This window comes from Hippocampus bargibanti, linkage group LG05 (assembly GCF_051943395.1).
Source record: "Hippocampus bargibanti isolate YZ-2025 linkage group LG05, ASM5194339v1, whole genome shotgun sequence".
Classification (NCBI taxonomy): Eukaryota; Metazoa; Chordata; class Actinopteri; order Syngnathiformes; family Syngnathidae; genus Hippocampus; species Hippocampus bargibanti.
The window spans coordinates 12,617,077-12,633,539 of record NC_142738.1 but is presented as its reverse complement, the minus strand read 5'-3'; the positions used below and the strand labels follow the sequence as shown (position 1 = coordinate 12,633,539).

General features: G+C 42.5%; 1 protein-coding gene across 5 annotated transcripts in view; it reads right to left on the bottom strand.

Moving 5' to 3' along the window:
- Positions 1 to 16,463, bottom strand: part of znf423 (zinc finger protein 423) — a 146,827-nt gene that overhangs the window by 61,546 nt on the left and 68,818 nt on the right. For 2 of the 5 annotated variants that reach the window (XM_088996639.1, XM_088996643.1), the window contains exons 5-19: positions 14,773 to 14,897; positions 14,183 to 14,270; positions 14,000 to 14,075; positions 12,846 to 13,123; positions 12,482 to 12,765; positions 12,014 to 12,394; positions 11,130 to 11,311; positions 10,335 to 10,874; positions 10,073 to 10,223; positions 9,168 to 9,716; positions 8,902 to 9,086; positions 8,296 to 8,702; positions 6,937 to 7,150; positions 5,840 to 5,924; positions 3,302 to 3,322 (exon numbers count right to left, since the gene is read on the bottom strand). In XM_088996639.1, coding sequence (XP_088852765.1) covers positions 3,302 to 3,322; positions 5,840 to 5,924; positions 6,937 to 7,150; positions 8,296 to 8,702; positions 8,902 to 9,086; positions 9,168 to 9,716; positions 10,073 to 10,223; positions 10,335 to 10,874; positions 11,130 to 11,311; positions 12,014 to 12,394; positions 12,482 to 12,765; positions 12,846 to 13,123; positions 14,000 to 14,075; positions 14,183 to 14,270; positions 14,773 to 14,897 — 3,566 coding nt within the window. The remainder of the gene's footprint in view (positions 1 to 3,301; positions 3,323 to 5,839; positions 5,925 to 6,936; positions 7,151 to 8,295; positions 8,703 to 8,901; positions 9,087 to 9,167; positions 9,717 to 10,072; positions 10,224 to 10,334; positions 10,875 to 11,129; positions 11,312 to 12,013; positions 12,395 to 12,481; positions 12,766 to 12,845; positions 13,124 to 13,999; positions 14,076 to 14,182; positions 14,271 to 14,772; positions 14,898 to 16,463) is intronic. The other 3 variants (XM_088996640.1, XM_088996641.1, XM_088996644.1) reach the window with 3 other exon arrangements.

The following is a 16,463-nucleotide window of genomic DNA, read 5'->3' as shown; positions in this document are numbered from 1 at the left end:
AGACACACACACACACACACACACACACACACACACACACACACACGCACACACGCACACACACGCACACACACGCACACACACACACACACACACACACACACGCACACACGTATGCACACACATGAATGAGCCGCACGCTACATTATCCACCTCCTTTCACTCTAAAAGGTTCTTACGTGCCTCATTAAGTCTTCAGTGAAACAAAGTAACCAGGCCAGCCCTTGCTTCATCAGGACACACGCACACATACAAATCTATATGTATTGTTGAATCTATTCATGCACTAGTGCAAAACAAATGTCATAGAGCACATCGCCACTGTAAGGCATTACTGGTAAGGGCAACAGCTATTTCACTGCAGTCTAATAGACTGGCTGACTACATGTTGACTATGACTTTTTTATTCTTCTGATCTGACAGCCACATGCAAAATAGCCTAATGAAGGTACAGGTGTCCAAACTTTTTGCAATGGGGTCCAGATTTGGTCTGTTAAAAATGTAGGCTGGCAAACTTGGTGGACATTCTTTTCCGATAACAACAATTAATTTAAATACATTTCAGCGAGCCATTTTAGATTAGATTAGATTAGCCTTTATTAGTCTCACAGTGGAGAAATTAACATTTCAAAGCAGCAAAGTGATGAAAGAAAGAGGAAGGGAAAGGAAAGGAACAAGTAGAAAAACAAAATACAAGAGCGATTGTAAGGCAGCCACTCTTTTTTTGGGTTTCACATTTGCTTTTTTTAGTTTAATTTCGACTATCTTCAGCACGTGTTTTGGTTCATTTGAAACATGCATGTCAAAATTGAATTGACATTGAAAATTGAAATTGAATATTCACTTAACCCATTAACGCCGAGTGTGTTCATATGAATACAGATACATTCATTTTCAAATGCGTTAATGTTGTTTCTTGCCATATTAATTATTGTTAATTATAGATAATAATATTATTGTTAATTATATATTCAGTTTGAACCTATTTGAGACTCTGTTTTGATTATATTTAGATTTTTTAAAAGGCTTAACTTTACTTTTTTTAAACACATTTTAACAGAAGGAATTTTTATTTTGTTGATTGTCAACATTTTAGAAAATTTTAAAACATTTAGAAAATCACAATTTTAGAAAATTGGGGGCACAAACTAATATACTAATTTGCTGTTCCTACTTGAGCCACTACATGGTAGCGATGATAAGGTTTCTTCAGCCGTCATCTGTACAGTAACATCTTGGCTTACGAATTTAATTGGTTCCCAGACAGTGTGTAAGGCGAAAAGTGTGTATCCCAAAAAATAATTTCCCATAGGAAATCATTAAAATGAGAATAAAACGTTCCCAGGTCCGCATAAAACATAATTTTCTACTTTCTAATTTTCTAAGCCTTAAAACTACACAAAATATACCTTATTTTATGTTTATGTTTAATTAATGTACTATAGTATTATGATTACAGAAATAAACTGTACTATATAATAAAGTCATTTTATTTACCTTTGTGATTGTCGTTAATGGCTTGATGGAATGGAGTGGCCACTTTCATCAGCATTAAACACTTGATGAGGAACATAGGCTTCTTTCACCATCTTGAGGAATGATCCTTTGTAGGTGCTTTCTCTGTGATACTTGTATCTAGTTCTTCATCAATTGTGATCTGTTTAGCCTGGTTGATAGGTTTTTGCATCAAGTGTGCAGATGGCTTGTGCGGGTTATTTGTGGAGCCTGATTTATGGGATATTTTAACTGTTTTCTAACAATTTTCTCACTATTCTCACACTCTCATAGTTTTGTTTTGTTGTTTCAAGCTCTGACATCTCCCATTCATGTGTTTTCTCACTATCTCTCTGTCTGCCTGTCTCTTTAATGTTTAACCCCCCCCCCCCACCACTGCTGCGTTCTCGACCAATTACGTGGCTTTAACCGAAGACTGGGGGTGGGGAATAGAGGACAACAACAGTGGCCACCATTTTCTTGTTAGGAGAACGGGCTCGTTCGCGAATGACACATCACTCATTGTGGCAGCTCTGTGTGTATCCCGAAAAATAGTTCGTATGCCAAGGTAAAATGTTCATAAATGTAACGTTCGTAAACCGAACAGTTCATAAGCCAACGGGTTTGTAAACCGAGGTCTCACTGTACTCCTTTGAAGGTGTCGGACGTTTCACTTCTCATCCAAGAAACTTCGTCAGCAAACTAAAGTCTTACTGGTAGTTAGGCCCTATACCATGTAGTGGCTCAAGTAGTAGTTAGGCCCTATATATATATAGGACCTAACTACCAGTAAGACTTTATATATATATGTCTGTGTAAGCTCTCAGTCGTACAGGAGTGGTCCATCGATGAGGCTTCGTCAGCGAACTAAAGGTTCTTTAGTTCGCTGACGAAGCCTCTTGGATAGGAGGCGAAACGTCCGAAACCTTCACTTTTATATATATATATATCTACTGTCCAGACATGGTGGTGGCGGACTCTGCTATGATAGGTCCCTGCTCTCTGCTATGATAGGTCTCTCTCTACATTCTACACAGAGGCCAGACATTATTGATTTTATGACAGAGGCTGTGGGCCGGATGAAAATTGGCCATGGCCTGCATTTGGCCTCTGGGCTGGACTTTGGACATGCCTTAATTAAGGCCTTACTTTCCTCATAGGGTGTCATAAAGGTGGGGGGGGGGCAGTAAACGTCATGGGTTCAAGTATGAAGCAAGTTAAAATTACGCGTGATTCAAAAATCATCAGGAGATTATGATTGGGTGAGGGTGGCCAATGAAAAAAAAAGTAAAATAAATACATAAATAATAATGGAAATAGGTCGGTAAAGCTCACCCAGAAGACACATCATTAACAAGTACTTGCCACTGGAAGCCCTCAGATCTAGGTGAGTGGACATCCAAATCCATACGTGTGGGTCTGTGTGAGTGTGTGGGTGTGTGCATGGAGCGAGAAGGACAATGAAGCATGCAGCTGGGATTGTGAGAATGGATGTGAAGATTAACTGTGCTCAAATGTGTCCAAGTGCCCCCACCAACCAACCCCCACACCCCCACACACACAAAAACCACCCTCCCACAATGCATATTGATGTTTTCATTTGACATATAGTCCATTATTTAGAACATTCTATAGTATTGCTGCAATACTTTCATCATGCAGTGTGGTTTCGACAGGATCATGTGTCATACAATCGAGGTAAAACTATGCATGGCAGGTCATAGACTGTCAATGAGATGCTGATGGGCAGTGAGGCAGCGCAATGCTAGCTGCCTTGCTCAGAGAGTGAGACAGAAAGGGGACAAACCTTGCCGACAGGTGGGCTCTTCTACAGGCCATTCCGATGGCAGGTGGGGTTGGGGAGAGTGGAGGAGAGAACGGGCACGGTTAGTAATATGTTACTGTTCATGTGATGGGGGGCAGGCCGCTTTGTACCATGATGAGTAATCAAAGACTAGTCGTCCACATACAGTTTATTATGGCTCAATGAAAAGTGTGGCTGATGAACTTAATATCAGAAAAATTGCAACATGTCTGAAAATGATCTAATACTGACAGTGAAAGGTTTTATTTGGAAAAGAAATCACATGCACTGGCCTGATCAAAAAGCAGTGGTCACAATCTATATGCTAATTGGTGACTCGGACTGATTAGAGGCAGCAGAAGTCGAGAGCGAGCATGTCGCTCATTATGTGGTCACCGAGTACATGTTTGGAGCGTACATGAGCATGTTTATTGCAATGGAAAGGAGAGAGGAGGTACAGATATTAAGAGTGTAACTACACGTGCATGTGAGGTCGCGCCTCATGCTGGGCGACTGAGGCTGTGGTGATTAGTGGGACGTTGGTGCCTGCATGCAACTCTCTCTCTGATTGTGCAGTCAAGGACTTGGGTGTGTGTGTGTGTGTGTTTGTGTGCATATTGGCAGCCATTTAAAACTTTCAGTTTGAGCACAGAACATAATTTGAGTACTAACTTTTACACTACAATAGAAAAAGAAGCATCATCCTGATTGGTATATTATCCCCATCGCAATTATTGCATTGAAAATACAATGCTGGTACAAGTGGTACCCAACAGCATTTTTAGAAGCAATTGGGAGGCCATAAAACAAGACAAAATGATTGTTGTGTTTATCTGTCATTCATTGTAAATGTTTGTTCTTGTCAAAACACACCTGGAAAGAAAGCAAACCTATAAGTTGTCGCTCGTTTAACTTGTGCTGTGAGGTGCTGTCTCTCTCGAGAAGACACTGGACACGTTCTTCCTCTATCGGCCCAAATATTCTCTCTCTTCCTCTTTATCTGACAGCGTAATTAACAGGGTGGCAGGGGGCATCATGTATTACCCATGGAGCCTTGTGACAGTCATATTACAGGCCTTGATCTTCTCTCCACAGCCGGTTAAAGCTGTGATCTAACAAGTGTCAATTACAAACGTAGCTTTTTACCGAGTAGCTATTTACATTGAAAGTATACCTGAACGTTTCAGTGAGTTTCGTTGTAGATACTAAAGAGTGTACATAAGATTGAGGATTTGCGATATTTATCAGTGAGCAGAGACAGAATAACACAAAAACATCCATCAACATCACTCAATCTTGTGATGTTGCCTCCTTGACAGTGACGGTCACGAGCGTAATAAGTGTGCAAGCTTCCCAGGATAATCTGCCTCCATTTCATAATTACTCCATTTTAGGCTTTCACACATTAGCGAGTTAATTAACCCAGTACTAATACAGCCATGTCTTTCTGTGTGTGAGTGGATCAAATCAAAACAAAGGAGGTGGATTCCCAGTGACCATCGATGAAAAGGTTTCTTCAGCCGTCATCTGTACTACGGCTGAAGAAACCTTTTCATCGATGGACCACTCCTATACGACTGAGAGTTGACACAGACATTCCCAGTGACCAGAACATGAGGAGTGAGAAAGACAAAGATTTCCAAGCTCAAAAAATTAGAACCAAACGAAAGGAACATTGCGCTGTGAGGTAGTAAAGAGTCAATCACAGAAGTGGATGGGAAAATATTGGTCATGCGGGCTTTGATATGTTGTGAATCGGGGTGTGTTGGTGTATGTGTCAATGGGCCACAGGAGAGGCGTTGTGTCTACGTCTCGAGACATTACTGGAAGACACTGTGCAATGTCAGCATACGAACACCCACAGCTTCTCTCACAAACTCCTAACACTCCCAACACCATCCCCTCCGTGCCTTGAGAACCCCTCATGAGTCGACCTCGTTAATCTCCATGACAACAGAGATGCTAAGGCAGCACTTTGAATTGCAAGGAGAAAATAATATTCGGTTAGTGAGCACGTAAAATAACCCAAAACAAACCTACACTTGTACTTGTATTGAAGACATTTTCACCAAAACTACCCGTAATGCATCGATAATTCACTTAGGAATTATTTTGCTTCACTTCTGACAGCGGGTCGCTATAGCTTGGTAACGTTCAATAATACAATAGGTTGTGTTCGTGTGTAGAGTTGTTTTGCACAGTGGAAACATTACAGCAATATTTGACCAACATAAGAGAGTACATTATTCAATGTCATTTATTGTCACACACACACACACACACACACACACACACACACACACACACACACACGCACACACACGCACGCACACACACACACACACATTTTTTATGCTTTCTGGAGACCACATTTTGGATCATCACGTGGACCACCCACACACACACACACACACACACACACACACACACACACACACACACACGCACACACGCACACACACACACACACGCACACACACACATACACATACACACACACACACTGAGGAAATCAAGTGCAAAAAAAAATGACTCACTCACCTATCATGTGATTTGCAACATGAATCTGGATCTCTCGTTCTGTCTCAAATGTCATTTGGCACTTAATACACTGATAGGTCTTTTTCTGCCAACAAGAAATACAGGTAAAAGAAAATCAGTTACACAGTCAAGATTTAACTTCATAAAAAAAGTGATATTTTTGATCAGCAGTTGTCAATAGTTGTCAATAGTCATATCTTTGTAAATGTCACTCATGAGCTTCGAAACTATTACAGGCTAAAGCAATGAATATGAAACATTACAGACTACCGAAAACAAAGAAAATAAAGAAAAATATATATCCTATACACTGAAACCATTCAAACAAACAACGACAGAAACAAGCATAGGACCCGTTTAGGCATTCATTGCACATAGCGATCACACATGCAAAAATACACAAAGGCCCCACTACCACTCTGTCTTTGCCGTTTGCACCTTGATAGACATGCATGCACACGTGCAACACACACAAAGACACACACACATACAACGCACACAGCACATTTGCTTCTCTCTGTGCTGTCAAGCTATGCCGAGACATAGGTGTAAGAAAGCTTGAGGGTCCCTGAAAACTGCCTCTCACATACACACACACACACACACACACACACACGCACGAACACACAGGCACACGCACACGCACACGCACAAACACACACACACACACACACACACACACACACACACACACACACACACACACACACACACACACACACACACACACACACACAAGAAAAACACATTGAAACACAGACATGCAGCAGGTCCCAGGGAGCCTGACTGCCAATATCAAGTAGAGCACACAGCTCCCATCATGCCACAGCACACCCGAGCCACAGGACCCAGTGGACAGACCCCCCCTACTCCCCATCAACACCACCACACTCACGCAAGCAAGCTGTAGAAAACAGCACAACAACAACACTTTGGTTTAGCAGGAAGTCCGCATGACATCAACTCTAAAATTCTCTTTTTTATATGTCTGCTTGGTTTTCAAATATGTTTTATTGCATCATTTTTACTTTTTATTTTTGGGTCATGTTGTAATACATCAGCACAAAATCCCGGGCATTCAGGAGTTCATGCGTCACCTTAGGTGCGGGTGAAGCCTCTGCCTTCTTCCCCGCTGAACTAGTTTCAGGGCTGACTTCGGGGTGATCGGTGTGGACGTGACTCTCCAGGTCTTCCAGGCTTTCGAACTTCACCCCACACTCGGGACACCTCAGCCCTGACACAGGCTTCTCTCCTTGCGTATCTCCGGGTGTGAGAGCCCCTCCTTGGTTGGGGCTCTGGCCATTCGTGCCCCTGATTGAAATGAATGTCACATTTTTGAAAGTCATTTTTTAATTTATGCGAAAGTGAATGTAAAAAAATTCCAATTGCAAGTACTGACATTTCATGTACAGTAAACATTTAACTCATTCACTGCCAAACGTGCAATAATGTGTCCACTCCAGGCCAGGCTTTTTGTCATTGTCACTTGAATTCCAGGACCCACAGAATACTGTCTTGAATTTTATGACTACATGAAAATTCAATACAGCGTTAGAAACTTTAGACTCTCTTCTTTCATCAGAAAAAACAGTTAATTACTAAATCAGAATCAGAATCATCTTTATTGCCAAGTATGTAGAACACACAAGGAATTTGTTTCCGGTAGAACACGCTGCACTAGTATCGTCGTCAAAAAAAAAACAAAAAAAAAAAAGAAACTGCTAAGTGGCACTATACAGTTCCATTTTGGCTACTGTTGAAAGAGTTCAAAGAGTTCATGGTTAAGAGTTAAATTATATGGGTCTGGAGTTATATGAGCTTCAAATGAGGGGGGCTGTCCAAAATACAATCCAATACATACATTTTGGTTTTCATAGCGCTTTAACAACAGCTGAAGCTGGAACAAAGCACTAGCATGGAAAAAAGGGAAATGCCTTCCCCTTGTGGAAAAGAAAAACAATGCCAGAGGCCATGGCCAGCGCTTTATTGGCACCCAAGCATGAAAAACCAAAACACAAACAAATTCAGGAATGGCGCTCTACGTCATATTTTCAATTCCCGAATAAATGGTGTGAATGGTGGTCAACGAGTTAGTGACGCGTACAGTACATGAGCCCCCAAAGTGAGGCTTCACACTGAAAACATTAGAATTTGGCTTCAGAAGGAGAATAGTTCAGTTATTATTCTATCTGGATCTGATATAAAACTTGAGTACACATGCGTTCAAGTATCAGAAAACTGTGATTAGCCCGCAAAAGGTTCATGGTGCTTGCTTGAGACTGCTGGCTCAGCAGATTACGAAATAAATGGACGGATGGAAGCATCAGCAGACACAAATGTTACAGAGTATCTGCATTCAGACTGCGCGCCATTGATTTCCGCAATTCCGCATTTTTCTTGTGATGCTTTTCCAAACTTTCCCCATAACATTACACAGCAGTGTTGTCATTTGTTACCTGCTCATGCAACTGGCACACAGTCCATAAGGCAAGCCGTTGACATCTAGCTTCACCAGCTCTCCTTTATTCTTAAACTCCTTTAGGCAGAAGGCACACTTATACAGCTTGTGATGCTGCAACTGGCCGTTGGGGGAGGAAGAGGCCGAACCGTTTCCCGCTCCATTCCCCCCTCCGGTCCCTCCAAGACTAGAACCAGTGGAGAGCTTTTGCATGTGGAAAGTGCCGTGAATCTTAAGCTCTAGGGTGGAAGTGACAGTCTGCATGCAGACTACGCAGCGGAAGCCCGTGAGGGAATTCCGGAGGTCAGGGTGCATCTGGCAGTGCTCGATAAACTCCTCCTCACTGTGTAGGGGCATCTTACAGATTCGACAAGTTCCTGTGTCCAGGCTCTTACTGTGAGTTACCTGTCATGAGTAGAAAGCACAAAGTAAAGATCAGTTTGCCCCAGGACACAGTCGACATTTCATTCGATTTTTTTTAACCAGAGAGGTTTGAAGATGAAATGTGGAGGTATTGGCGTGGAGCTAAATAGATAAAGTGTAAAGGTGCTGGCCAATCGTTGCATATACAGTATGGGGCTACTCTATGGGCAGTGTAGTATACCTTATGCTCTGTGAGAGTTAAAAGAGAAGGGAATCGCTCGCCACATATTGGACACATGTAATGTTTGGCGGGGCCACGGTGTGTCTGGGCGTGCTCGCGAAGCCCGGTCTCAGAAAAGAATGTTCTGGAACAGATGTTACATTTGTGGTTCCCTTTGATGAAGTCGGCCTTCTTCTTTCGTGAACCTGGTAGTTTGGGAAACATTCACTATTGATATTGTCGTGTAGAAACATGATTGGATATGCTGTACAAGTACAAGCACTGACCAGCATCATCCTCTCCCGGTCGAATGTTGTGATCCCGCAACCGATGGTTCTGAAGAAGCGACTCCATGGTGTAGGCAGCACCGCAAATGTCGCAGGCATACATGGGCTCAGAATTGTCCAGTTCCTCCTCACCCCCGCTGGCTTCGTGGCTGTTGGCCGTCTCTCCTCCTCCCCCGGCAACACTGTTCTTCAGCATCATATTCTGAAGGTCGGCTTGTTCCGCAGCCGCCACCGTCGTTCTTTCCGCCGCACCCGTACCTCCACCCCCTGCGCTTCCTCCTCCTCCTCTCTTGACTGACTGACTCAGTCCATTTGGTGTGCCGTTCTGGCCACTACTGCTCCCTGTGCCACCTCCGCTACCAGTGATGTTACCTCCGTCAAAGATGCAGTGTTTCTCCCTGAGGTGTCTTTCTAACAGTGAGATGGCATGGAAGGATTTGCCGCAGAAGCGACAAGTGAACTTCTTGCTGTGAGTGGTGATGTGACATTGGAGTTCCACCTCCGTTCCAAATGTCTCTCCACAGAAGATGCACTTCCTGGGCTTGAGACCTTTCAAAGACAAACCAGATTCTGTTGAACATCTTTTGCTGAGTTTGTCTACGGATATATATATATATAAGTCTCGTGATATCGATATTGGTTGTATCGATAGTACTGCTTATTACGATACTATTTCTATGAACGCAATGAGAAAATTTACATGCCGCAGGATCGGATATATCGATAGTCCGGTTATATCGATATTTTTTCCGACTATAACGAGACTTTACTATATATATATATATATATATATACATATATATTTCGATGGGGCTTATTGACGTCAATAGACAACAGCACATGGTGTATTTGTGAAAGCAATATATGAAGTTATCAAGGCTCCCATAGCGTATTGGCAGCCGTACCTGCTCCGAGCCCTCCAGGGAGGCCTGACCTCTGGCCCACATGGCTGTGCTTAACATGCAGCTGAAGTTCTGTTTCCTTCCTGAAGTCCCAAGCACAGGCTGTGCAGCGGAAAAGCTTCTTTTCATTGCTATGTTTTACAGCTAAATGAACCTAAACAACATTTAAAAAAATAAAGCGTTCTTTACACATTTGCCGTGTTTCATTTGTTTATTTATTTATTTCATATTATGCAGAAATGAACATGTACTGTATCTCGTTCACCTGTATCGAGACCTTGGAGTCAAATACCTCCTGGCAGAGGGTACAGTGGTATAGCACAAATGTGTGCATGTCCAACAGGTGCTTCTGTAGATCATCCACCGAGGAGAACTGTTTGTCACAGCTCTCACACATGTACTGAGTGGACGTGGTCATGTAGTGCACAGTCAAGTGCTGCAGTAATGCCTCCTGGGATTCAAAGTCCTCTTTGTTACACTGGGGGCAAGACTGGCGCCTCAATAGCATCTCCAAATGGGATTTGAGGTGGGCTTGGAATCCCTCAAAGCTGGAAAATCGCATATCGCACTGGTTGCATGGATAGTCTCCATTGCTCCCTAAGGAAGGCGTGGAGTCCCCTCCCAGTCTGTGGCGCTTCGGCGAGGAGATCTCCACATCGGAGGAGGCGGGGCTGAGGTCGGCCACCTTCGCCTGTCTCTTGTTGTTCGCTAAGGGAATGTTCTTGTGGTTCTCCTTTATGTGCTTGGTGAGCTTCAGGAGTGAACCAAAGATTGGAGAATTGGTGCAATACGGGCAAGAGTAAACCTGTGTGTGGAAAATAACCTTTTAATGTCCTTAGAGAGTCAAAACATGTCTCTGTAAATATCCCAAGCTTACGTAAAGCATGCTGTATACAGCATATCATTTTAATTATGCTTTATTATTTTCATTAGGGAAAAGAAGACAATAAAATGAGGCAACGTAGCGCATTTGGTGGGTGGCCTTATGAAAAAGCATTTCATTGCAACACACTCAAATAATCATAAAAACGATGTAAGATTTAATTTCCTTTCCACTTACCTCCATGAATGATTGGGATGCGGACTGTAGCACGGGAGACTCCAATTTGGCCACGGCTCCCCCGGAGTCGGCCCCGCCCACCACCGCTGAAGTACAATGAGTCTGTTGAATGTGTTCCGTCAATGAGGACTCTGTCAGGAATCCCATGGAGCACTGGTTGCAAAAGAAGGCATGGTTCCCCTCTATGGTGGAGTCATGCACAATGTTGCTGTTATTTGGGTGCGGTTCAATAAAGTCAACAAAGTACATGATTTGTAAAAATCATGGGGATTCTAATAATTACAATGAAGAGGAGCATAAATAAATAAATAAATTGAATAACAATGTATTCCAATTGAGTCCTGGTGACGATGCATTGATCTATCAACATCTAATGTATTAGGTTTTGCATTTTCCTTCAAGATATGTTTCATATCATAATTAGGGATGGGAATTTGAGTGAAGTTTGACACCGAAGGGAAAATTGACACTCAATTTTATCTGTAGGTTTGTACATTTCATCTTTTTGAACGTGAAAAACTTTTACTTGGATTTTAACAGCCAAAACTGATGTCATGTTCCCCTCTCAACTTTTGTTGGTATGCGGATGTAAGCTGAATGTAGACATTTTTGAATGTTGTTTTTTTTTCATGTTTGAAATTGTGTTCCCACGGGGCAAATCCTTCGCACACCTCGTTCTCACCATGCAGAAAAAAATGTGTGTCTGTGTGTGTTTTACTACTTTCTTGAAAAAAAAAAAACAGTTGGCTCGAGAAAACATGAGGGCAGATTCAAAATCAGTGCAAAAAAAAAATCACAGACATAGTTTAACTACCATTGCAAATAAAAAAGAGCTGACGCCTATTATTATGCCCATCCCACCTTAATGATTGTAATTTTCTTACCTAATGTGGTGGACCCTGCCATAATCCCCCCAGGGAGACAGTGTGACAATCTGATGTGTTCTTGCAAAGAGTTAATGTCTCCAAACATGTCAGGGCAGTAGTTACAATGGAACGTTGTCACATTGGTAAATTGCAGAAGGGGGAAAGCTGCAGCCGCCGGGCTTGCGGTTCCTCCGCTGGAGCGGTGAGCTTTGCGTAAATGTTCATTGAGATTGTAGAGAGTGGGCAATGTGTCCAGGCAGAGCTGACACGTATGGCTCTGCTGTGGTTTGTCAGCATGGATGGTTTTTAAATGGATCTCCAACACTGCCAGGCTATTAAAGTCTCTCTTTGAGCAATATGGGCAAGAATATGTCACTTTAGCCCAGTTTCCTACTCCACCTTGGACAGATAAAAATAAATAAAGAAATCCAATTCATCAATTCTAGCTTTTCAAAGGAGTAGAAAACACAACAACTCAAGACATACCTCCACCTGGATGCACCAAGCTTATTCCTATCTCTTCCCCGCTGTCGTTGCCTTTTCTGCCGCCTCGTTCACTGCTCTGGCTGGGCTTCAGGGTGGAGTCAGGGGTGGATCCTCTCTCCAGGCTGGCACTGGAATCTGGTGTGGCCGAACTCATTGAAGCAACGCTCCCCAGCGCAGGGTCAGGACTGGCTGCACTATGATTGGAAGAGTCCGGCTGGCGGTGGCTGTCTAGGTGGCAGTAGACATCCTCTACAGAGGGAAATTGTTCTAAACAAACAGGACATCTACAAATAGAAAAAGCACATGCGGACATTAGCGATATCTGTATTGCGTGAAGACAGTGAAAAGCAACACTGTCCTGTACTTGTGTTTGCGGTTGGCATGCTGCGCATCAATGTGAGTGAGGAGCGAGGCCTCGTCGAGGAAGATCTCCGGGCAGTGGATACACTGCAAGTCGGCTCGGTCAGAAAGCTGCGGGTGCCTGGTTAGAACGTGTTTCTCCAGTTCATCCGTTTGGCTGAACGTCTCCTCACAGTAATCACACATGTACAGATCCTGCTCCAGGTCAATCTCTCCATTTCCCTTTTTGCCTGTATCCTTCTCGCTCCTCAACGCGAGGTGCTCTCTGTTCTTGCGATGCGCCTGCAAGAAGAAAATGGCCGTATGTCTTTCAAAAATATGTGTCTTGAAATATGTTGTTTTATATTACTGTAACGACGCTCCCCACTTTACGAACGATATATGTTCCGAGCGGTCGTTCATAAGGTGAATTTGTTCCTAAGTTGCTTCAGCGCTATATTTTGTATGGGATGAATGTTTCTGTCAAACACTGAACAGCGAAGTATAAAACACAGATGCTCTAATAAGTCATAAAATAAATTCACACCTATTGTAGTACAACAACATGCTGTATATCCTTGGCTCTTTAGTTAGCCATTACTGAAGCTGCTGGCACGTAATTACTGAATTCCATGCCAGCATCCGTTACTTTTTGTTATGCATCGCATCCTCCTGAAGTCAACTGGGAAGAGGGAGTTCCTCCCCGCCCACATACTCTATACAGCCAATCGTAAGCGAGCTTGGCGCCTCCTCCTCAGAGCGTCAATTGGGAAGAGGGATTTCCTCCCCGCCCACATACTCTTGTAAGCGAGTTTGACGGGTCAGGGCCTGAACTCATTGGCAACGCTTCAGCATAGCTGGGTGGTGATCGGTCAGCCTTGGTGTCCGTCGCGTAAACATCCAGCCTGTGAAACTTAGCTTGTGTCTGTGTGCGTGTGTGTGCGTGAAGCACAAAAGGCTGCCTATCGCAAGTGAGCTAGGCCGGAAAAAGTCGTGCAATAAAAAAATCTAACTTATAGCATCTCTGTCCGAACATTCTTTGACATACCGTACCCGCAAAAATGTATGTATCGCAACGTAGTAACTCAAATGGTTGTAAATTGAGGGGCGTCTGTATTATATGCAACTATGAGACAAAAATAATGATACAAAAGTCATGAATATGAATCTGTGATCTACCTGCATGTGGCTCTGCAACGATGAAGTGGAGGAGAATCCTCGTTTGCACACGCTGCACTTAAATGGTTTGCTGGAGCTAAATGCACGGATTCACAAATTAGACTCGTGTGCGATCAAAAGTAATCTGTCAAACTTCTAATAAAGACGTAACGGCAAGCATCGAAATTAGGAGAGACTTTTTACCTGTGTGTCTTCAGATGGATCTTCAGATGGTCAGAGCGGGAAAACGCAGCTTCACACTCTTGGCAACTGTACTTCTTATCTCCTGCATCTCAGTTGAGAAATTGAGAGGAAATGATTTGCACACTTCATTAAAATAAATAAATCAAGGAAATAAATGAAGCTGGGAGCGATAAACAAGAACGCTTTTTGAACTATCCGGCCATTCATTTTCTTCTGCGCTTCATTCTCAATGTCTATATGGGGTAAAATTCCTTGGGGTTCGTCAAGTCGATGTATCAAAATTACCGTAATGATAAAAATGGCTTCACCTTCCCCCTAAAAAGTCAACATAATCCTGTCGGAAGTAAAATAGGCCATATTCTTTTGTCTTTTTTCCATCCATGAATGTATTTGCTATGCAGGACTTCGGATCAGTTTTGAAATGCTCACTTTTTTTTGGGTGCTTTTTTCAGAAAACGCCACAAACATGGTAGTCTTTGTCACTTTGCTATTTCTATTGAGATTTCCACAATCAGGTTGTAACACAACAGTGAATACCGGTGTGTGTCATTAGCAAAGGATAACAGTCATGATGTTATTTATGTGCCCACCTGTGTGCAGTTTGACATGCCGATCTCTGCTTCTCTTGTGTTTAAAGAGACGGCTGCAAAAGGTGCACTTGAAAGGTAGCTTGTCACTGTGGATCTGCTCGTGGCGCTTTAGGTAGCTCAGTCGGCTGAAGATTAGAACGTGAGACCAGGAGATGTAAATTGCTGGACATGTGACAAGTGCAAAAGGGTTTTATTTGTTGTCCTTTTTTGGTATGATGTCAAATGTCAACATAAATTTAATGTTTGGTGTTTGAAGAGAAGTGTCAATATAAATTTCAATTTTGATGGTTTTGTCTGTCAAGGAATAGGATTCATAGTGAAAATGATGAAATATTTCTCTTCCTGTCAACCAAGAATGTCAAAGTCATTTTTCGCCATGGGCCACATTGTAGTTACGGTTTCCTCTTGGGGGCCGTTATGAATTTGGAGAAGGCATTAGAATGTTTAATCCCCTCCACGTAGTACATATAGAGCGCAAAACAAATCATTCACTGCCATTCACTAATTTATTCGGAAATTGAATTGCCACCCTCATTTCAAGCTCATGTAACTCCAAATTTTGGTTCAGACTTTAGCAAGCATCCTGGAAATTCACAAGTTTGATTTGCTTTCAAGGGCCGAATATAATGATGTGGCTGGCCAAATTAGGCCCTTGGGCCTTGACTTTGACAGAAGTGCTGTAGTCAATAAATATAATGTGCCTTTAAACCAGGGGTGTCAAACTCATTTCGCATTGCGGGCCACATACGGCCTAGGGAGATGTCAAGTGGGCCGGACCATTAAAATTATACCATACTCTGCTAAAAATAGAAAAAATATCATGTATTTCCTTTGTTTTGATGTAAAGAAGCACAAGAACATTAGGAAAATATTGACATTTAATGAACTATCCTTTTACAAAACATTTCATGAAACACCTCATATTTCCTTAGAGAAATGTGCAATTTACTTTTATCATTCACAAATATGCATTGCAACTGATCCCACTGATTGTACAAAGGCACAAAACTTTAATTGGTACTGAAAAATATAGTAATGCACTTTAAGATTAAATGAGACTTTTAAAGAAAGGGATTTTTTAAACCACTTACACATACGCATATAAAATCCAAATGTAATCCCTGTAATGAAGAAAGTGTTCACCTGTCCTGTAAATCTGTAAACTTCGTACATGAAACATACATACACATACAATACATACTGAAAATTTATGGAGTCGTATGAACAGTAGAAATCCATCACAGAACTTTTGTTTTGAAGCTGCTGACTAACATTAAAGTGTGGTATGGCAGGCTGTGGGTAATGTTGCTGTCGCTGAGAAGTTTGTCAAACTGACGATGGTTCAGACCTCAGGACCGGATGAAATTTACAGTGCGAACTTGCGACACAATGCCTCCTGGTGCAAAATACAGTGAAATGTCCAGAAACAATCTCCTCCATTAAGGGCTTGTACTTTGTCTTTGAACTTTGTCACGACACCTGCTTTCTTTCCGAACATGGATCACGCGCCGTCTGTAGCCAGGCTAACAACGCGGGACCGGTCCACTCCAACTCTGTCCAATACAGCAACGACAGAGCCGAAAATGTCCTTGGCTGTTGTGGTGCCCATCATTGGCACCAACTCAAGAAACTCTTCAGTAACAGTCAATGTCTCATCAACTCCTTGAATAAATATGGCCAGTTGGGCCACG